At 44.8% G+C, this 18908-nt stretch overlaps 1 protein-coding gene across 7 annotated transcripts in view; it reads left to right on the top strand.

The window, feature by feature from the left end:
• LOC140410977 (glutamate receptor ionotropic, kainate 2) overlaps positions 1 to 18487 on the top strand; it is a 682991-nt gene extending 664504 nt beyond the window's left edge. For all 7 annotated transcript variants that reach the window (XM_072499848.1, XM_072499850.1, XM_072499849.1 and 4 more), the window contains exons 16-17: positions 3236 to 3486; positions 9290 to 18487. In XM_072499848.1, coding sequence (XP_072355949.1) covers positions 3236 to 3486; positions 9290 to 9454 — 416 coding nt within the window. In that variant the 3' untranslated portion in view covers positions 9455 to 18487. The remainder of the gene's footprint in view (positions 1 to 3235; positions 3487 to 9289) is intronic.
• The last annotated feature ends 421 nt before the right edge of the window (positions 18488 to 18908 follow it).

Below are 18908 nucleotides of genomic sequence, written 5' to 3' on the forward strand. Positions count from 1 at the left end.
ATGCACTGCCTGGGAAGTTAGTTGAGGCAGGAAGCCTCAATCTTCAAAAAATACTTGGATGTGCGCTTGAAATGACATAACATTTAAGGCTAGTATTGAGTTCTGGTAAATGGGATTAGTTTAGATTTAATGTCGTTGTATTTTGCTTGTACGGACCAAAGTACCTCTTCTATACTGTGTGATTCTATGATCCATTCAGTTATAAAAGTTCATCAATTGAGTAGTTTTATGAATCCTATATGTAAGATTTTTTAGGAACAAATACGTAATTTAATACATTGAGCTAAAGATAATGATTGTTTAATCTTTAAACTGTGCATGATTACATTAATTATTATCAAACAGGAGTTAGGAAGACATTGAATGCTGAGAATATAATGTAACAAGTTTAACTGATGCAAAATGATTAGATTTATATTAACAGCCAGCACTTTTCTTGTAGATCTGCCTATTGGGCTAAATTCACTGAAACGCTCAATGCTGGCCTTTTGGTTCCTCTTTCTCATCTTCCCAGTTAGTTTGCCAACACTTAACCCTGGCAGGCTTTTGGTTACGGTAGAATACTGGTTCCTGTATATATGCTACAAAGAAAAAAATAAGGGTGTTGCTTTCATTGCCCCTTTATTCAGAGAATCCATTGAAAGAAAGAAAAAGAAGGGAATAGACCATTAGGTGATAAATGTTACAAGAGAGATAGATGAGGCAGACATGACATTAAATGATATGAAGAGTAATGGGGGGGCAGTGGCATAGTGGTATTGTTGCTGAGTTAGTAATCCAGAGTCATGCTCTGGGGACCCAGGTTCAAATCCTGCCATGGAAGATGGTGAAATTTGAATTCAATAAAAATTTGGAATTAAAAGTCTGAAGGTGATCTTGAAATAATTGCTGATTGTTGTTAACAGCCCATCTGGTGCACTAATGTCCTTTTGGGAAGGAAATCTGTCCTCCTTACCTGGTCTGGTCTATATGCGACTCCAGATCCACAGCACTGTGGTTAAATAAATGCCCTCAGGGATGGGCACATTTTTAAAAAATCACCGTATTATAAAATGGGTTCAAAGGCTCAGAAGAGTGTGCAGTGAAGATTTACAAGGATGATACCACAAATGCACGGCTATACATATTAGGAAAAGATTGGCAGACGGTCGATTGCCTCTTGAAAGGAGAAGGCTGAGGAGTGACCCAATAGAGATCTTTAAAATTGTGAAATGTTTTTATAAGGGTGGATACAGAGAAAATGTTTCCTCTTGTAAGGAAAAGCCTAACTCAAGGCCATTCAGCTGAGATAGTCAGCTAGTGCCATGCAGCAGCCTCCGGTCACCCAATCCTGCACTGCTGGCAGCCAGTTGCTCTTTTCTGCAGAAAAAGAGGCCAAGCTTTGGAGCCTTCTGTTTTCAGGTTGATGTACCCCTCGCCAATAAGTAAGAGCAGATTAACAGCTGAACCTGTGGAACGCAGTGGGATTGGAGGAGGGATCTTGTTTGTTTCAACTAGACTCACCTGAGGAAGCAGCAGTGCTCCTAAAGCTAGTGATTCGAAACAAACCTGTTGGACTTTTACCTGATGTTGTAAGACTTCTTACTGTGCTCACTTGGGCAATACAGCTGGTTTGTGATGCAGAGCAAGGCGGACAGCGCGGATTCAATTCCTGTACCAGCTGAGAGGGTATTCATGAAGACCCTGCCTTCTCCACCATGCTGCACGCCTGAGGTGTGGTGACCCACAGGTCTCCCCCTCAAAGGTGAAAGCAGCCCGTGGTCATCTGGGATTATGGCGACTTTACCTTACCTATAGGTTGGTGATTTTTATGAATAGGTCATTAGTCATTGTTGCACCTGGTTTCTGACCAGAAAATGGGGGTATAAGTGGCCACGGAATGTCATGTGTTCCACAGGCATCTGAGCTACCTACAGAGTGGCCATCTGAAAGAGATATTAGGGCACTCATTTATGCTATTCGGGGCAGAATGCATGTTTTAGACCCCTGTAAGAAAATGACTCCCTCCACAAACATTGCCACATTAAAGAAGGTCAGTGAGGTTCCACAGTAAACATACCAGTCGTGATTGGCAGCCCTCGTCGACGCTACCACCAAAAAAGCACAACAGCGCCTATACTTCCTCAGGAAACTAAGGAAATTTGCATGTCCACATTAATTCTTACGAACGTTTATAGATGCACCACAGAAAGCATCCTATCTGGCTGCATCACAGCCTGGTGTGGCAACTGCTCGGCCCAAGACCACAGAAACGTCAGAGTCGTGAACACAGCCCAGTCCATCACACAAACCTGCCTCCCATCCATTGACTCCATCTACACCTCCCGCTGCCTGGAGAAAGTGGGCAGCATAATCAAAGACCGCTCCCACCCCACCCGGCGCTAGCCTAGCCCCTCAAGGTGAGGGCTTGGCCCCTAAAGGTGCGGAGAAATCCGCACCTTTGGGGCCGCCCGACGCCGGAGTGGTTCCCGCCACTCCATCCCCCCGACCCGCCGGGTAGGGGAGAATCCCGGACATGATCTGTTGAGCTGCCTGCAGAAAAATACTTTTCACTGTACCTTGGTACACGTGACAATAAACAAATCCAATCCAAGCCTGCTGTCCTTTTCCGCAATCCCAGGATTTATCTGAAGATGTGGAGTAACAACGCAATGTTCAATCCTCCTGAAGGGTGAATCACTTGTGAAGGCACAACAGATGTTGGAATATTTAGGTCCGACCTGAGGCAAACATAGGACTTATTTGTGGAGCTTTCCTCCGATGTCCTGCTGCCTCCAAACAATCCCGCCAAGTCAACTAGCCTCCAGAACTCCGCCCCCCCCCCCCCACACACGCACACACACATACCCTGCTAACTTCAACATTGTAATAAACAGATGTGTTCAAAGAAAATGAAAGAACGTTTCATAATTGTTTTTAATGTCCCTATGATTTTTCCATTGGGTTGTTCTCAGCAGGAGACTACAGGACAATGCTGGTGAACTGTTGGCAACCCGATCTAAGATTCAAATCTGGGCTGACCTCAAGTCAGGGGGTGCACTACACTCGCGGATTGCCTGACCACCTCATTGCCACTAAAAGCAACACTTCCCAGCAAATGAGCAGTAATGGTGTGATGTATCTGATTGCGCAGCATTTCGAGAACACACAGGCCTCAAGCAATTTGGCTGTCAGAAGTGACGTAAACAAAGAAAGCCGGCAGCAGCTCATCTTATCTTATTTTGTTAATCTCCAGGTTCACCGTATAGGGAAAAGATCACTATCGCTATTCTCCAGCTGCAGGAAGAGGGGAAACTGCACATGATGAAAGAAAAATGGTGGAGGGGAAATGGCTGCCCTGAGGAAGAGAGCAAAGAAGCCAGTGCTTTAGGGGTCCAGAACATTGGTGGCATCTTCATAGTGTTGGCTGCAGGCCTGGTGCTCTCCATCTTTGTGGCAGTGGGCGAATTTCTGTACAAGTCGAAAAAAAATGCACAGCTTGAGAAGGTAAAAGACTTTTCCAGTACATCTGTAAGTTACTGGAGATTGTATAATGCAGTCCCACTGATATTTCATTAGGGTGAAATCTTCCTGAATCATAGAAAATATCCAGATTCTCTGACAAGAATAAGAACATTTTGAGTGTATGTTTTGTGGTAGCAAATTCATATGAACTCAGAATTTGAAATTTGTAAAAATAATTAATGGTCACTGGCTTTGTTCAAGCCCGTATATCTAAAGTAAAAAAAATATTTATTTCTTTGGAAGTTGTAAGGCAATAATTTTTCCATGTGACCATTAATATTCATTGTGTGAGACAAACATGGGTATAAATTCAAGCACAACATGAATAATCCAGTCAGTAATGCTGTCAGTAATATTGGGCCGGATTCTCCGACCCCCCGCCGAGTCGGATAATCGCTGGGGGCTGCCATTAATCCCGCCCCCGCCATGTCCCGAAGTCTCTGCCACCAGAGATTCGGCGGGGGCAGGAATTGTGCCGTGCCGGTCGGCGGGGGGGGAATCGCTCTGCGCCAGTCGGCGGGCCCACCCCCGCCAATTCTTCGGCCTGCGATGGGCCGAAGTCCCGCTGCTGGAATGCCTGTCCCGCCAGCGTGGATTAAACCACCTTTTGAACGGCCGGACAAGGCGGCGCGGGCGGGCTCCGGGGCCCTGGGGGGGGGGGATTGGGGGGGGCGCGGGGCGATCTGGCCCCGGGGGGTGCCCCCACGGTGGCCTGGCTCGCGATCGGGGCCCACCGATCCGCGGGCAGGCCTGTGCCGTGGGGGCACTCTTTTTCTTCCGCCTTCGCCATGGTCTTCACTATGGCGGAGGCGGAAGAGACCCCCTCCCCTGCGCATGCGCGGATCCGCGTCGCCCGGCGAAGACCTTTCTGGCGCCAAAGGCATTTCCCGCCAGCCGGTGGAGCGGAAACCGCTCCGGTGCGGTCCTAGCCCCTCAAGGTGAGGGTTTGGCCCCTAAAGGTGCGGAGACTTAAAGGTGGGGGTAGGGGAGAATCCCGCCCATTGTTTTATCTCTGAGCTGCATTTGAACTTTGAGCCACAAAAAATGGAACATATGTGATATTTTTCATTGTTAACCCATTGTATGTGGTGCTCAATTCAATAAATGTAATTGTGTTAAGTCATTATTGGCAGTTCAATGTACTTCAGTGCAATAGGAAAACATCAAAGATAAGCAATATGACTGTTTCATTAACACATATAACACCAGCAGAAGGGAAAGTGCGTTAGAACAGCAATTGTTGAATCCATATCACAATTCATAACCATGTTGCCACTGATTTAGTGTTTGTCAGATAACAGGCTTAAGTAGCTGAATCCATGTCATATATAGCAATTTTGATTCATACTATAATGTGTTCTACTTTTCATTAGCCATAATGCTTTGCCTCTACTGTGCAACTCCTAATTTTTTTTAACTTAAACACTGCTTATTTCTCTAGATATGCAATGAATACTCTGCCAGTATTTGACCAAAAGGCTACTTTTTTTGCCAGTAGATTGGCACTGGACAGACCATGCCCTATTTACTGCCAAATCAAACAATTCATGCTCGTAGCCATTGCATACATTTCAGATTAGAAAACAAATGTTGACTTTCCCCATAGAGAAAGAAATGTCAGTCATTTGAGCGACAATTAGCAAATCACTTGAATTCCTTGATGCAGTGGCAGAAGGAGAAAGAAAGTTTGGGGTCTCAGCCTTTCAACCAATTTCTGTTCAATCATTAAAAGATTAAAAGAGTGCAAGCGGCACGGTGGCCTGGTGGTTAGCACTGCTGCCTCACTGCGCCGAGGACCCGGGTTCGGTCCCGGCCCTGGGTCACTGTCTGTGCAGAGTTTGCACATTCTCCACGTGTGCCTGTGTGGGTATCACCCCCACAACCCAAAGATGTGCAGGGTAGGTGGATTGGCCACTCTAAATTGCATCTTAATTGGAAAAATTGAAAAGAAAGATGAAAAGAGGTTTGCTTAATTTGTCAAAGTTGATGTTGAAAGACGAGTTGAAACAGCTACTACAAGTTAAAGGATTGGTGCATTAATGTATTTTTACAATTATTAACCAGGATCACAACAATACCGTCCAAATGAAAAAGGATGTTTAATGAGCATCAGCATAAACAAAATGTGTATTTTAGGTCCAGAGTTTTGATGGTTTTCATTTCAAAGAAGAGGGGAGAGAGGGAGCTGGCAGGGGGCTTGTGGGGCAGAGGGGATGCAGTGCCGCTGAGGGAGGGCAGAGATGATGGGTTGGATTTGAATTTGGGCCCATCTCCTGAAGTGAGTGCGGAGGCTGCTAGGTGGGAGGCGGGCTGGGTGGAAGACCTGCCTCTGTACTCTGGCACTATGTTAAGTTAATTTTTTTTTTTAAATATTGAAACAAAAAATTACCCTCCAGCCCTCACCCCTCAATACCCTTATCCTGTGTGTAGTCCTATGCTAATCTAAGCCACCTCATGTTTCCCAATCCATGGCCTCATACCCGTATGCCAACCATGCATCTCTACCCATCCACCATGGTGCCTCAGACACTCTATGACAACCCATGGCCCTTTGTAGCCCCTATGCCAACTTAGTTCCAACTCATGTCAACCCATGCCCAAATTTGTCCTTACCCACTCCATGCCAACTCACTCGTGTCATTTGACAGTTTTTGATAGTTCTGTGATGGCTTTGACAGTTCGTTGATAGCTTTGACAGTTCATTGACAGTATTGAGAATTCATTGACAGCTTTGACAGTTCATTGACAGCTTCGGCAGTTCATTGGCAACTTTAAAAAGTTCTTTGACAGCTTTGAGAGTTCTACTGAGTTTCTGCACTTTTTATGCACAATCATGTTTACTTTTAACAATCCCAAAGGAATCCTTAGCTTCCCCAAAGGTGTCCTGTGATGATATCCAAAGGGGTACGTTACCCCTCCAAAGAGATACCCTGGCTACTCAAATGGATCCACCAAGTTCAGACCTCCTCTTGCCTAGTGTAATCTGCACACTTCAGGTGTCACACTCCTGCCCTATCCCACTTCAATGGAGGCTGCTGATGATTTCAATGGCCAGCTGCCTCTGTAAACCACCCAAGCACAAACATTGGCCCAACTCCAGTCCTGCACTATTCGACGGCACGTCTTAGAATGTCCACCATTTTTGCCATGACCGAGAGACTTTCCATTGTGTTGAAAGTCTGGCTCTTAGTGGTAATGTGATTATGTGAGTTTTCATTTGTCAAAAAATTGTTTCATTTTCAGATTTTGAACATGTGTTAAAGTCTAGGAATTGAATTATTGTCATGTAGGTTAGAAACAGGATCCATTTGTTTGGGGTCAGAAAGTCGCCTCCAGGGAAAACTGATGAAAGATAAGGGGCGGGATTCTCCCCTACCCGGCGGGGCGGGGGGTCGCGGTGCAGAGGAGTGGTGTGAACCACTCCGGCGTTGGGCCGCCCCAAATGTGCGGAATCCTCCGCACCTTCGGGGCTAGGCCCGCCCTGGAGTGGTTTGCGCCCCGTCGGCTGGCGGGGAAGGGGCTTGGCACCACGCCACCCGGCGCCGAAGGGCCTCCACCGGCCGGCGCAAGTTGGCACATGCGCGGGAGCGCCAGCTTGTGCTGGTGTCACCCCGGCGCATGCGCGGGAGGGTTCGTCTCCGCATCGGCCATGGTGGAGGACCACAGCGGCTGATGCGGAGGTATAGAGTGCCCCCACGGCACGGGCCTGCCCGTGGATCGGTGATCCATGATCGCGGGCCTAGCCGCCGTGGGGGCACCTCCCCGGGCCAGATCCCTCGCGCCACCCCCCCGAGAACCCTGGAGGCCGCCCACGGAGCTGGGTCCCGCCAGTAGGGACCAACCTTGCTGTACGCCGGCGGGACCCTCGTTAAACGGGCAGGACTTCGGCCCATCGCGGCCTGGAGAATTCGGGCAACCCTGGGGCCCATTGAGTCGCGCCGGTCCCCGCCATTCTCCGAGGTGGGCGGCGCGATTCACGCCAGGGCGATTTTTGGGGGGGCGGAGAATTCGGAGTACGGCGGGGGCGGAATTCATGCCGACCCCTGGCGATTCTCCGACACAGTGGGGGTTCAGAGAATCCCGCCCAAGATTTTCAAGCTGGTGAGCCTTTATTTGGCATGGAGACATGTAGAGATGTCCATAAGGGAAATATATAGGCTCTTGAAGCTGGAGGACCAATCAGAGGTTTTAAAGTTTCAGAGAATCATTTGGCTGCAGTACAAGGTAAGTAACTGGAAGAATGCCTCAAAAACCAGGTCCCCTCTTAGCCACTTGTAAACTTTAATTAAAATCCAGCAAAGCAGTCAGGTTACCACTGTGGCAAATGAATCACTTTACAGGGTGGCCTTTGGCTGTACCCCCACCCAGACAGGCAGGTGGAGCCTACATGCCTACCAGAAGTCCTGGTCCTCGTGCATGCCCACTTGTAAGCTGCTAAACTGCAACCTCCAATAATGCCAAGAAACTGGAGGCCAATTGGAATATCCCAGTTGGCCTTCGAAACCTACTTTTACCAAGGCTCTTGATGGAACTAATTGTCTTCCTAACTTGTGCGATTGAGTGGCCTTCCTGTGCCCTGTAAATGCCTCTCCCAAAATGGCCGACACGGCAATAACATCCTGTAATGGGCACACTGGCCAGCCCTGCTTCCCTGCCAACATTCCTGTCTTCAGGAGATCCCAATAATTCAGCCTTAGATGATGACCTACCTTGAACAAGGCTCTTGATGGAATTAATTGCCTTCCTAACTTGCGCAATTGAGTGGCCTTCCTGTGCCGTGTAAATGTCTCTCCCAAAATGGCCGGCACGGCAATAGCATCCTGCAATTGGTACACTGGCCAGCCCTGCTTCCCTGCCACCATTCCTGTCTTCAGGGGATCCCAATAATTCAGCCTTAGATGAGAACAGTATTGTAAGTCATTTTTAAATTTAAAAAAATAAATTTTGAGTACCCAATTATTTTTTTCCAATTAGGGGCAATTTAGCGTGGCCAATCCACCTACCCTGCACATCTTTTTGGGTTGTGGGGGTGAGATCCACGCAGACACGGAGAGAATGTGCAAACTCCAAATGGACAGTGACCCGGATAGAACCAGGGTCCTCGGCACCATGAGGCAGCAGTGATGACCACTGTGCCGCCCCCATTGTTTTGGATTGTGTGATATTCATTTAACTTCTAGAAACCTGAGCAAATAAGCATCTCACTCCAGCTTGGAAACTCAGAGGTGGAAAAATGTATTTGTGTACTGCAAATTTACTTCAATTCCCCAGTGGAGGGATGATGGGCAGGCAGCATCACGGACTATCACTTCTGCAGGCGGTGCGGCATTCTTCAAAGATACCGTAATGCCAGACGCATTGCTGCACAAACACATTTCTCACCCTAATTGTTTTACTATCAATGTTAGAGAATGGTTAGGCAGTAGTCAGTGGAGAAACAATTGGATTCCTTCCAGTGGGAGCTACTGGCTCACGGTATTATGACTATCATTTATTAATACTGTGCACATAGTTATCAAGTGGTTGAAATATTTGATTGATAACTATTAAGTGCAGTAAACACAGCATTCCTATAGTTTCTTACAATTTAAAGAGAGCACATTACTCTTAAAAGCAATCTTGTCATTTTTATTTAAAGGCAAGCAGTAAGCTAAATGGTTTTCTTTCAATCATTGCCAAACTTGCCTGGTGTTCGGGCAGAGAAATCTAAGCTAACATGTGATTTCACTGTCGCTTCAAGGCATTGCAGTTTGATCTCATTTTCAGTCTTTAATTTTCCCCACAGAGGTCCTTCTGTAGTGCCATGGTTGAGGAGCTCCGGTTGTCTCTCAAGTGTCAACGGCGTCTGAAACACAGGCCTCAGGCACCAGTGATAGTGAAAACAGAAGAAGTTATCAACATGCATACGTTCAACGACAGGAGATTGCCTGGCAAAGAAACAATGGCATAAAGTGTAGAAAATCCACACCGAGCACAAACAGTAATCTTTGTTCCCAATGACCTGCAAGAGTGTTTCCTGTGGAAATATGCAAACCGTGCCGAACAAGCGAGTTACCTCATGATGCCGTGTCGAAAAAAAAATTTACCTACCATATGAAAACAGGGTGGTCAAAGTCTATTCCGAAACACTGTCAAGGACCAAAACTAGCAAATAAAATAATTAAATGCAGTAAGGACTTTTCCCCTCCATCCCTCTTCTCACCCCGCCCTCGTTTTTTTCCCCCAATTATAGGAAATGGATGGTGATAATAAAGGAAAAAGAAACACACTGGACAACAAAGGGAAAACTGATGTTGAGTTATAGCTAAAGTTATACGAGGTGGAAATGGCGCTGAGAAATGTCCAAACTTGTACAGTTGCTGTAATAGAGGCTGTTCAAAGTAATTGAGGTTAAAGGTGAAAGAGAACTGAGAGGCATTGGAAAGAAACGGTGAAACCTTCATGCGATATTTCACGTGTTTGTATCACCACCAGAAGGGAACACAAGGCAATAATTGTTTTCCATCAATTTAGTTTTTTTTTAAAAATGGATCAGACTGCATTGAACCCTCACAAAATGAAAAACCGTTAAACAATTAAACTTTTTAAACAATGGATTGCAAAGTCGTTTTCCAAAATTTGAATGAAGTAGGGTTTAAAGAACAGTCTATAGTCCTTTAAGTTTGTGTACCTCATTGTGGTAACCGAAAAGTGTGTATGGCCCCCCCCCCCAGTTCCCCCATCCCAGGTCTCAAGAATTGATCCTTTCAAGTCGCCTCACCCACCTGCTCCCACATCCAGCTGAACTGATTTGACACCTGGCCTTTCAACTCGTGTGGTTGCGCCTGATTAATTATGGATATAGGATTTTCATTGACATGATCCCATGGTAATGTTGCAGGAGACTCTTTTGTAGAATGCACTAAATCTCAAGTCACTACTGCTACAACTCCTTGTGAGCAGTTTTTCAAGATGTTCATGTTTATTTGTGGAAATGCAAGATTTATATGAAAATAGTTTTTGTATGGAATTTTTGTAATAATTTTTATCAAAAAACGAACACACGGGCACTAAATCTCAATGGGTTTCCATTAGGCTGATAGAATACAGTGATGAACTATTGTGTGTAAGAAAAGGTACAGAGTCTTGGCCATATATTGTGATAATAAATGAAGTGCATACTGAATATTGTCTGAAATTAATGCACAATCTTAAAAAAATACAAAGTAATTGAGACATTTTTATTTAAATATTTCACATCACATTGAGCTCAGTGTTTTACACAAATTGGTTTGGGGCCAATGGCAGTACGCCTGATTTTTTTCCTTCTCAGATGATATTCTTTGGCAAATGTTCTAAAAATAACTTGCAATCGAGGAATTATAGAGGTAGTGTCGCAAGTAAAGGTGGAAGTTTTCTCCTGTGCTTATGTTTACAGGTACCTGAATGAAATAATGTAAATGTAATTGCCTTTGCTGTGCTGCAATGAGAAATGTCATCAAAAATATCAGTGAATGCAGAGCCCTTATTCTTAAAATCATAAGATAAGTGCATATAACGATGCCCATTTTGCTTTTTTGGCTCTTGCATCCAGAAGGACACTATGGATCCTCCTGCACCCTCCCCCCAATTCTAGTATTTGGTTGTTTCTTTATTTATTCCAGTCTTTTTGGCATTTGCTACCCTACCTAAATTTCCTTCATTATTTGACAACTGTCAAGGTGAAGGAGGACTGCCTGTTATTATTCCCTCAAATTTACCTTTTAATAATTTGAATCTGTGTCCCTTGTACTGTTCTCATTTTGGAGTTGGAAGTAATTTTCTGGGTCTACCTTTTCAGTACTTGTTACTATCTTGCATCCTTCTATACAATTTATTCTCCTTTCAAGGCTATAAGAGTTCACATTTCCTCAGTTGTTCATCATGCCATAGCTCTCGGCCTCTGATGCTCAGGATCAGTCTCATGGCTGTCCCTTGATCTGCCTCCAGTGCTTGAATAATTCTGTATCCCAGTGTCCAGAACTGGATACAGGACTCAATTTGTAGTCTGACTAGTATATTGTACAGATGGATTATGACTTTCTCAGACATGTATGCTACTGTTTTTGCCTATATAGATCAGCATTGTATTTGCTTTGTTGGTTTCTCCTCTGTATTTATTGAACATGTTGACCATTGAGTCTACCAAGAACTCTAGGTACCTTTCAATTTCACCATCAGCCATTTTAACTCCATTGCTGGAGTGCATCTGTCCCATCGTGCATCTGTTTTTTTGTTGCCGATTTACAGAATTTCACACATGCTCACCCGTTCACATATTAGGGGTTATTCTCCAACTTTGCATTTCTGATGGGTGTTTTTTGCCTGCCAGCACAGCACGTTCTGACCATGCTTGGAAAATCATGTTGCACGTGCTTGCATTTCCATTTTGGTAGCACAAAGTCAGAAGGTAGCCCGCTATTTTGCCTGACTCATTTTGTCGTCCTCCAATTGCATCCTCAGATTAAATTATCCCTCCTAGTGTGACGGTAACACACACACGCATGTACAGACACTCCTGCAAGTGATGGCACTGTGGCATCTCAGTTTTGCACTTTCAATCCTCTGCCTGTACTACAGTGAAACTGCTTTTTGCGAACCAATTGTTTTTCTGCTTCTCAGAGTGCCATATATATTAAATCAATGAATTAGATAAAAATGATGACAGAATATAATCCTTTAAAATGGCAACTTGATTGTGTTAGCCTACTCTGGTCCAATTCTCACCTACCCTCTAACCCTCCTTCATTTGAAGATTCTCCTTCATCCTGGCTTCCCCCTGTGAAAATGCTGCAGGATGTCCTATACATGCTCACATCTATACATTGCTTTGCTTTGCGGTCAAAGAACCATGAAAAAGACATGCGCTTAAAATATATCGGGAATGCTAGAAGTTCACCTGTAGCACCGGAAAGACAGATTAACCTTTCAGGACAACACAAAATATATATATATATATTGTTATTGGAAGTGCATTCAGCGGAGTTAGGTGGAAAAAAAACAACCCTATTTTGCATTTCACCTCCCCACATAATTTTCTTTCTTCTATACATCATACAACTTGTAAATACTCTGAGGAGACTCTGCTGAAGTTGAAAATGTTATCTTGTTTTATAAATGCACGCACAACTTTGAAGGCAGAGCTGTGTTGTACTGTACATTACAGCACTGTCCTTTCAGCTTTGAGGTCTGGAATCAAATCCAACACATGCCTTGGAACAAGAGGCTTTCCTGTCTGCCTGATGCCTGAAGAATTCTGAATCAGTCTCAATGTAAATCTTAGTGGCCATTGTTCTGCAGCACAAAGGTTTTAATACAGACTGAATTGAATTGACCGTATGACTCAGAGATGCCATTAAGATGGCAGTCGAAGCTGTCCTGCAAATTTGAGTTCTTGGACTTTGAGCACGATTCCTCTGTGCAATAGGTGTAACAAATATATTCGAAACATATTGGGCAAGAAATTGGACGTGTGCAGCCCTTTTTCGGCACTCTCAGCTTCAGCACTCTGAAATGGAATCTGTGGTGCATATGAGCAGCAAGTCACCCCAGATGTCATTTTGGCAGTCAGCTCTCCCTTCAAAGGGGAAAGCAGTCGATGGTCATCTGGGACTATGGTGACTTTATAGATGTTAGCGCACGAGCAGTCCACTACAAGCTCGCCAAGTAGGCACACATTGCCATCAGTCAGCGTGCAATGTTGATTTGACACCAGTGGTACCATTTTAGAGCTCAGTACTCCAGCTAATTTCCTCCCTTAACCTCCCACAGATAAGTATGCATTCAGCAGCAGGAAGGACTGACCCTTTGACAATACTACCCACACATTAGATGCTGGCTGATTTTTTTTTTTTGGCTGCTGCTATGATTCTACAAGCCTTTGGAATAATTTAGAGTTCTTTAAATATGCTAATCTTTATAGGGAAAGATGTGAAAGGTGCTGAAGGCTTTCGGGCTGGCTGCTGCTTGAAACAATTGCTCCCAAACATGGATGAACTAGTGCACATTCCCCTTTGAATAGCACAGTGGGACGATGAATAGTTGCCACACTGAGCAGGACAAGCTGCTAGAAAAGGGAGGAGGATAATTGGGGGGTGGGGGAGGTGGGGAGGTGGTGCTCTCAGCAGGAAGCAATTTCCACCCAGGATGTTCAGGGAACAATTCTTCTGCCTGACCCTTGGCAAGTTACAATGTGTGAGGTGTCTGCCCTTCCGTAAGAATGTGCTCACGGCTACTGCTGCCACAACTGTGTCCTCAGAACTGGGCAGGGACGTCATTGCCAGCGACTGTGAAGGTGGCCATGGTGGTGAATTTTTATGTGATTAGTTCATTGAGCCATAGCTATTTGCGACACCTTGTAGTTTTCCATCCACTGTTGCATAAAGGTCACGGAGGATGTCTGCTCAAAGTTAACTACATTTCATTCTCTCTTGCCAGATTAACAGACAAAGCAACCACACAGCTTTGACAGGATAGCAGGTTTCCACATGATGCAGGGTGTCTTTGGAAGCGCAAAATCATTGCAGGTGCTGTTATTTAAACTCTGCCCTACACTAGAACCTAAAGGCATTTCTCGCTGCAATATCCAGTGGTGAGCGACTATAGGCAGTGAATCCTCCAGGTCAACGTATGATGCCTGGATGTTGTCATGATTTTATTCGGTGGCAATCTGTTGTGCCATCTGTTTTTGAGCCATCTTCATAAACCACATTTATGAGAATGATACCAGGAATGAGGATACCAGGAAATATTTGAGAAATTGGGCTTGATCTCCTTGGAGCAGAGAAGAGAAAGAGGCAACCTTATTGAGGTGTTCAAAATTCTGAACCATTTTGACAGGGTAAAGAAGGATATTCTGTTTCCACTCGTTGGTATGTCAGTTTCTAGGGGTCACAATTTCAAAATGGCCAGCAAGAGAGCTAGGAGTGAGATGAGAAACTTCTTTACTCAGAGTTGTTGGCCTTTGGAATGCACTGTCTTTGAGAGTGGTGCAGGTGGATTCCATAGGATGTTTCAAAAGAGAGCTGGATACATATGTGAAAGTGATGAATTTAGAGGGCAATGGAGACAGGGCTGAGGAATGGGACTACCACAGGAGTCGGTGCAGACACGATGGGCCGAATGGCTTCCTTCTGTGCTGTAAAATTCTGTGATTCTATTGTGGCTCCTTGGTGACAGGAGCTATCTGCTGACCACATGGCCGATGACTCAATCACACAACCCATGCCTGGAATATTGTGTCCAGTTCTGGTCGCCTCATTAGGAAGGATGTAGATGCTTTGGAGAGGGTGCAGAGGAGTTTTACCAAGATGCTGTCTGGACTGGAGGGCATGTCTTATGAAGAAAGGTTGAGGGAGATAGGGCTTTTCTCACTGGAGAGAGATGACTTGATATAGGTGTACAAGGTGATGAGAGGCATGGCTAGCCAGAGACTTTTCCCCAGGGTGGAAATGGCTGTCACAAGGGCACATCATTTTAAGGTGATTGGAGGAAGCTATAAAAGGAGATGTCAGAGGTTGCTTCTTTACACAGAGCGTGGTGGGTGTGTGGAATGCACTGCCAGCAGAGGTGGTGGAGTCAGAGTCATTAGGGACATTTAAGCGACTCTTAGGCACATGGAAAGCAGTAAATTGAAGTGGTGTAGGTTAGGTTGATCTTAGATTAGGATAAATGGTCGGCACAACATCATGGGCCGAAGGGCCTGTACTGTGCTGTACCGTTCTTTTTTCAACGTGCAGTACTCATACAATAACAGCCACGCTGTCACACAAAATGCGATAGAGTAGAACATAAACTTGCTGCAAAAAAAGCTTCTGCTGCTTGGAACATTCTGGAGGATATACTTGGCGTAGTGGGTGTCAAAATTCATGATGGCATGCACTACTGCACAAATGCACCATCATGAGAAACAACCCTTGGCACCAGGTATATGGAGAGCAGCGGAGGAGGAGGAGGAAGATAAGTAGAAGGTGACCTAAACAGTCACGTTATGGCCATGAAAAGCTCAACAAACCTAGACACGAGTAACCACAATGACAATTCCCCATGCACCAACATGCCCCACACCTTATGTTACCTCTGTCACTCACTATCACAATGTCAGGGCAAAAATAAAAGGCACCACAAAATAAGCATTCCACTCCAAATATATTAATACAACCATCCCACATTGCATTCAAAGGTTGTGCATTCCCTTTGTGCCTGTCTTTCATGAAGCTTTGCCTGTGTGTGCTTTGAGTGTTCTTCTGTCGTGCTGCAACCTAGCTGATGGATGGCTGCTGACATACATTGGAGAAAATTGTTGGCGGCCTTGGAGAATAAAGAACAACCTAGAGCAGCTCGGGACCTGGAAAGCCATAGTCTCGGACAGCTGGCTGATAGTAACAGCAAGGGCACTGGCAGAACAGGAATGCCGTCTTTCTGAAAGAGGCAAGCACGTTCTTGCTCCATGGAATCACCTCCAAACTCCCAGGTGGTGCCTTAGCAACCTGAGTATTCTACTGCAGGACAATTGTAGGATGGCTGCGACACCCAGCAAACACCTGTGTGCATTGATGGTGGCAGTCTGAGCTTGTTTAATAGCTTTCACTGCAGGAATCAATTATTGTATAACTGTTGATGGTGCTGCAATGGAAGCGGAAGACATTCACCATTCAATGGTGCATTGACCATTCGAAGGTTGGATCCACAGAGTGGTCGTCGGAGTTTGCCACTATTTCCCTGTTGGAAAAGGTGCATTTGAAGCACTTTCCAAAGCTCTGTACTGAGTTGGTGCTGGTCCATTGCATGCTCGTTGACATTGTCTGCAGGCTTTCTGACAGGCAGTGCAATGCACCAAGCATTTTATTGTGCATGTCCGCCAGCCAGTGCCCTTCTGTAAGCTCCTCCTTTGAGGTTAGAACCACCTGTGCTCTCCGCAGAAGAACTTGAATGTGACTCTGCCCATGGCAAGCTGGCACCGGCATTATCCTTGTCATCTGCTCTGACTGCAGCCCACTCGTGCCACGTGTCTCACTCCTGCAAATCTGACCTCAAAATTACGTGCTGCATTAGTAGCCGAGCTCAAGGTTGAATGAGGGAGGTGAATACGAGAATGACAGTGCGTCTTCATCGACACCATCTTCCTGCTGTTCCTCCCACTGCCTGTCTGCTTTTGAAAGAAGAGCACAGGGGCAAGCTTGTGCTGTGAAGAGTTGAGAGGAAAGGTATGAATGGCATGTTTAAACCACCTGCAGTTTGTAAATCAGAAAAGATCAAAGGGTGAGGAGAAGGTAAGAAGGGTGCCTAGTTATGAGGATACTATCACCCTGGTGGTTTTCAGCCTTTCCGCTGGGCAGAGCCTCAACAATTGGAGTCTCAGTAATAGTCAGCACTATGCAGGTAGGCCTGTCCTCCAGTTAGTTTTTGCTGCCTCTGGTGGTGAACCAACTTTTTTTCCTGCAAGAGAGAGGGAAATGTACCAGTGTCAGTCAGTGTGCCTGGCTGATATGGCTATCATGGTGAATAGCTAGATATGCGTGTGTGGCTTGCACCAGTGCAACGTGTGTGCGGGGGCGATAAACATCGGAATGTTAGGTTTGAGGCTCAGATAGATTGTTATTAGGTGGGTACTGTGTAATTTGAAAAGTGGCTTGAGCTACTGGTGCAAATGATAGAATGTAGTGCTTGGAGATGTAGTAACTGGCCTTGATCTCTCTTGAGGTCATTGGATTTCTTGCAGTACTGCCACCAGGCTTGATTCCTGCATGAAGGAGATACATGTATGTCCCTGATGTGCAACCTTGCTAAGGATGGGTTTAAGGGGTTAGTTTCCCTACTGCAATTAATATCAGCAAAGGAATGGACTTACAAAGGTGAAGTAAGGCTTGTGTGGCGCAAATCACCAGCATAGATCCATTGGGCTGAATTTTTCTGTGCTGTGAATTCGATGCCATTTTTATAGACATTTTAGAAGTTGGAATCTGGCCAGTTACAGTGTAGGAATCAAGGTACTGTGGTGAAATTTTAGCCAGGTATGCTAGTTGGATTGTAATGCCTGCACAACACACATAAAAGCCTTTGATCATGGAAAATGGCTTGGGTCAGAGATGGATGCATTGAGGCCAGCCAAGAGTTTCACTGTACCTCTAAACACTCCAGCTGAATTATCCAGCACATCATGTTTAATGTATTGCCAGATTTGCTCCACCTTGTGCACAGAGGAAATTGTTCTTCACTGTTAGGACCAAATAAAGTATTTTACTTTGCATCTCATGGCCTTTAGTTCCAAAAGTGAAAGAACTGTCTCATTCTCCACCATTGGCACCCCTCACCTTGATAACCGAAACAATGCAAATGATAAGTCGAAAAGTAGCTTTTCCTTGTCATTCTGATAGGCACTATTTGCAGGTGTTACACCTGGGCGAGCTGCATATGTGTTGCTTTGGCTACGGTTGTAATTCTGTTATCAAAGGTTTTCATAAATAGCAAATAAAATATGGTCCTCCTTCACCTCCTTATGTTCTCCCTCATCATTTTCCATGGCAACAAATCCTTGATTTAAAAAAAGTATTTTTTAAATACCCTTCTGTTCCGCACCTGCCACCACAAAATGGAATGATCAAATAGTTTACCATTAACATTGATATATGTCCATTGTTTACAAGTACCTTGTCTTCACAGTCCACTTATTGGGGTACAATTTCAGCTCTAATTTAAATAATAATGATAATAAAAAGTGTGTGCGGTTAAGGAAAATAAATGTACGGTGTGAAAAAGACTGGTTCACTGGATGGTTGAATCCTTTGCAGATTTATGCAGGTCCAATGGCAGACCTGATATGTACCACACCCCTGGCCCTTCATTACTCTGTAAAAGAAATACCAGCTATACGTCGCTATTACTGTCATGTTCTTTATTGATGATTTTCCATGGCACCATAATAAAACGATGCAGAGAGAAAAATAAATCCCAAACTACAGTGAAATCTGCAAACATTCTCAACAAATATTCTTTCCTGAGTAGTCTAACAGCTGCCTTACTGAACACAAATGAAAGTTGGCTTTTTAATTTGTAATGAATAAATCAGACAGACAACATAGCTCGAGTGGGAGAAAAGAATACAACAGCTTTCATGGAATGGAGCAGAACAAGGGGATCATTAAATTCCCAAATGATGGATTAAAACTGAGTCCACATGCCGGAAGATGCCATTTGTACAGTGTGCAACAGCAAGCATTTACATACTTAAAATGTAATGCAAATGAAATCTATATCGATAAAGCTTTAAGCATGTAATGATTATTGCTAGAAGCTGATTATTTTGCTGGCTGACTAATGTGGCTCCAGTGGCTGATTTATGAGGGGGCAGTGGCCCTCTCCTTTTATTGTGTTTTTAAAAAGTACAT

The sequence above is a fragment of the Scyliorhinus torazame genome, chromosome 4, assembly GCF_047496885.1.
Source record: "Scyliorhinus torazame isolate Kashiwa2021f chromosome 4, sScyTor2.1, whole genome shotgun sequence".
Classification (NCBI taxonomy): domain Eukaryota; kingdom Metazoa; phylum Chordata; class Chondrichthyes; order Carcharhiniformes; family Scyliorhinidae; genus Scyliorhinus; species Scyliorhinus torazame.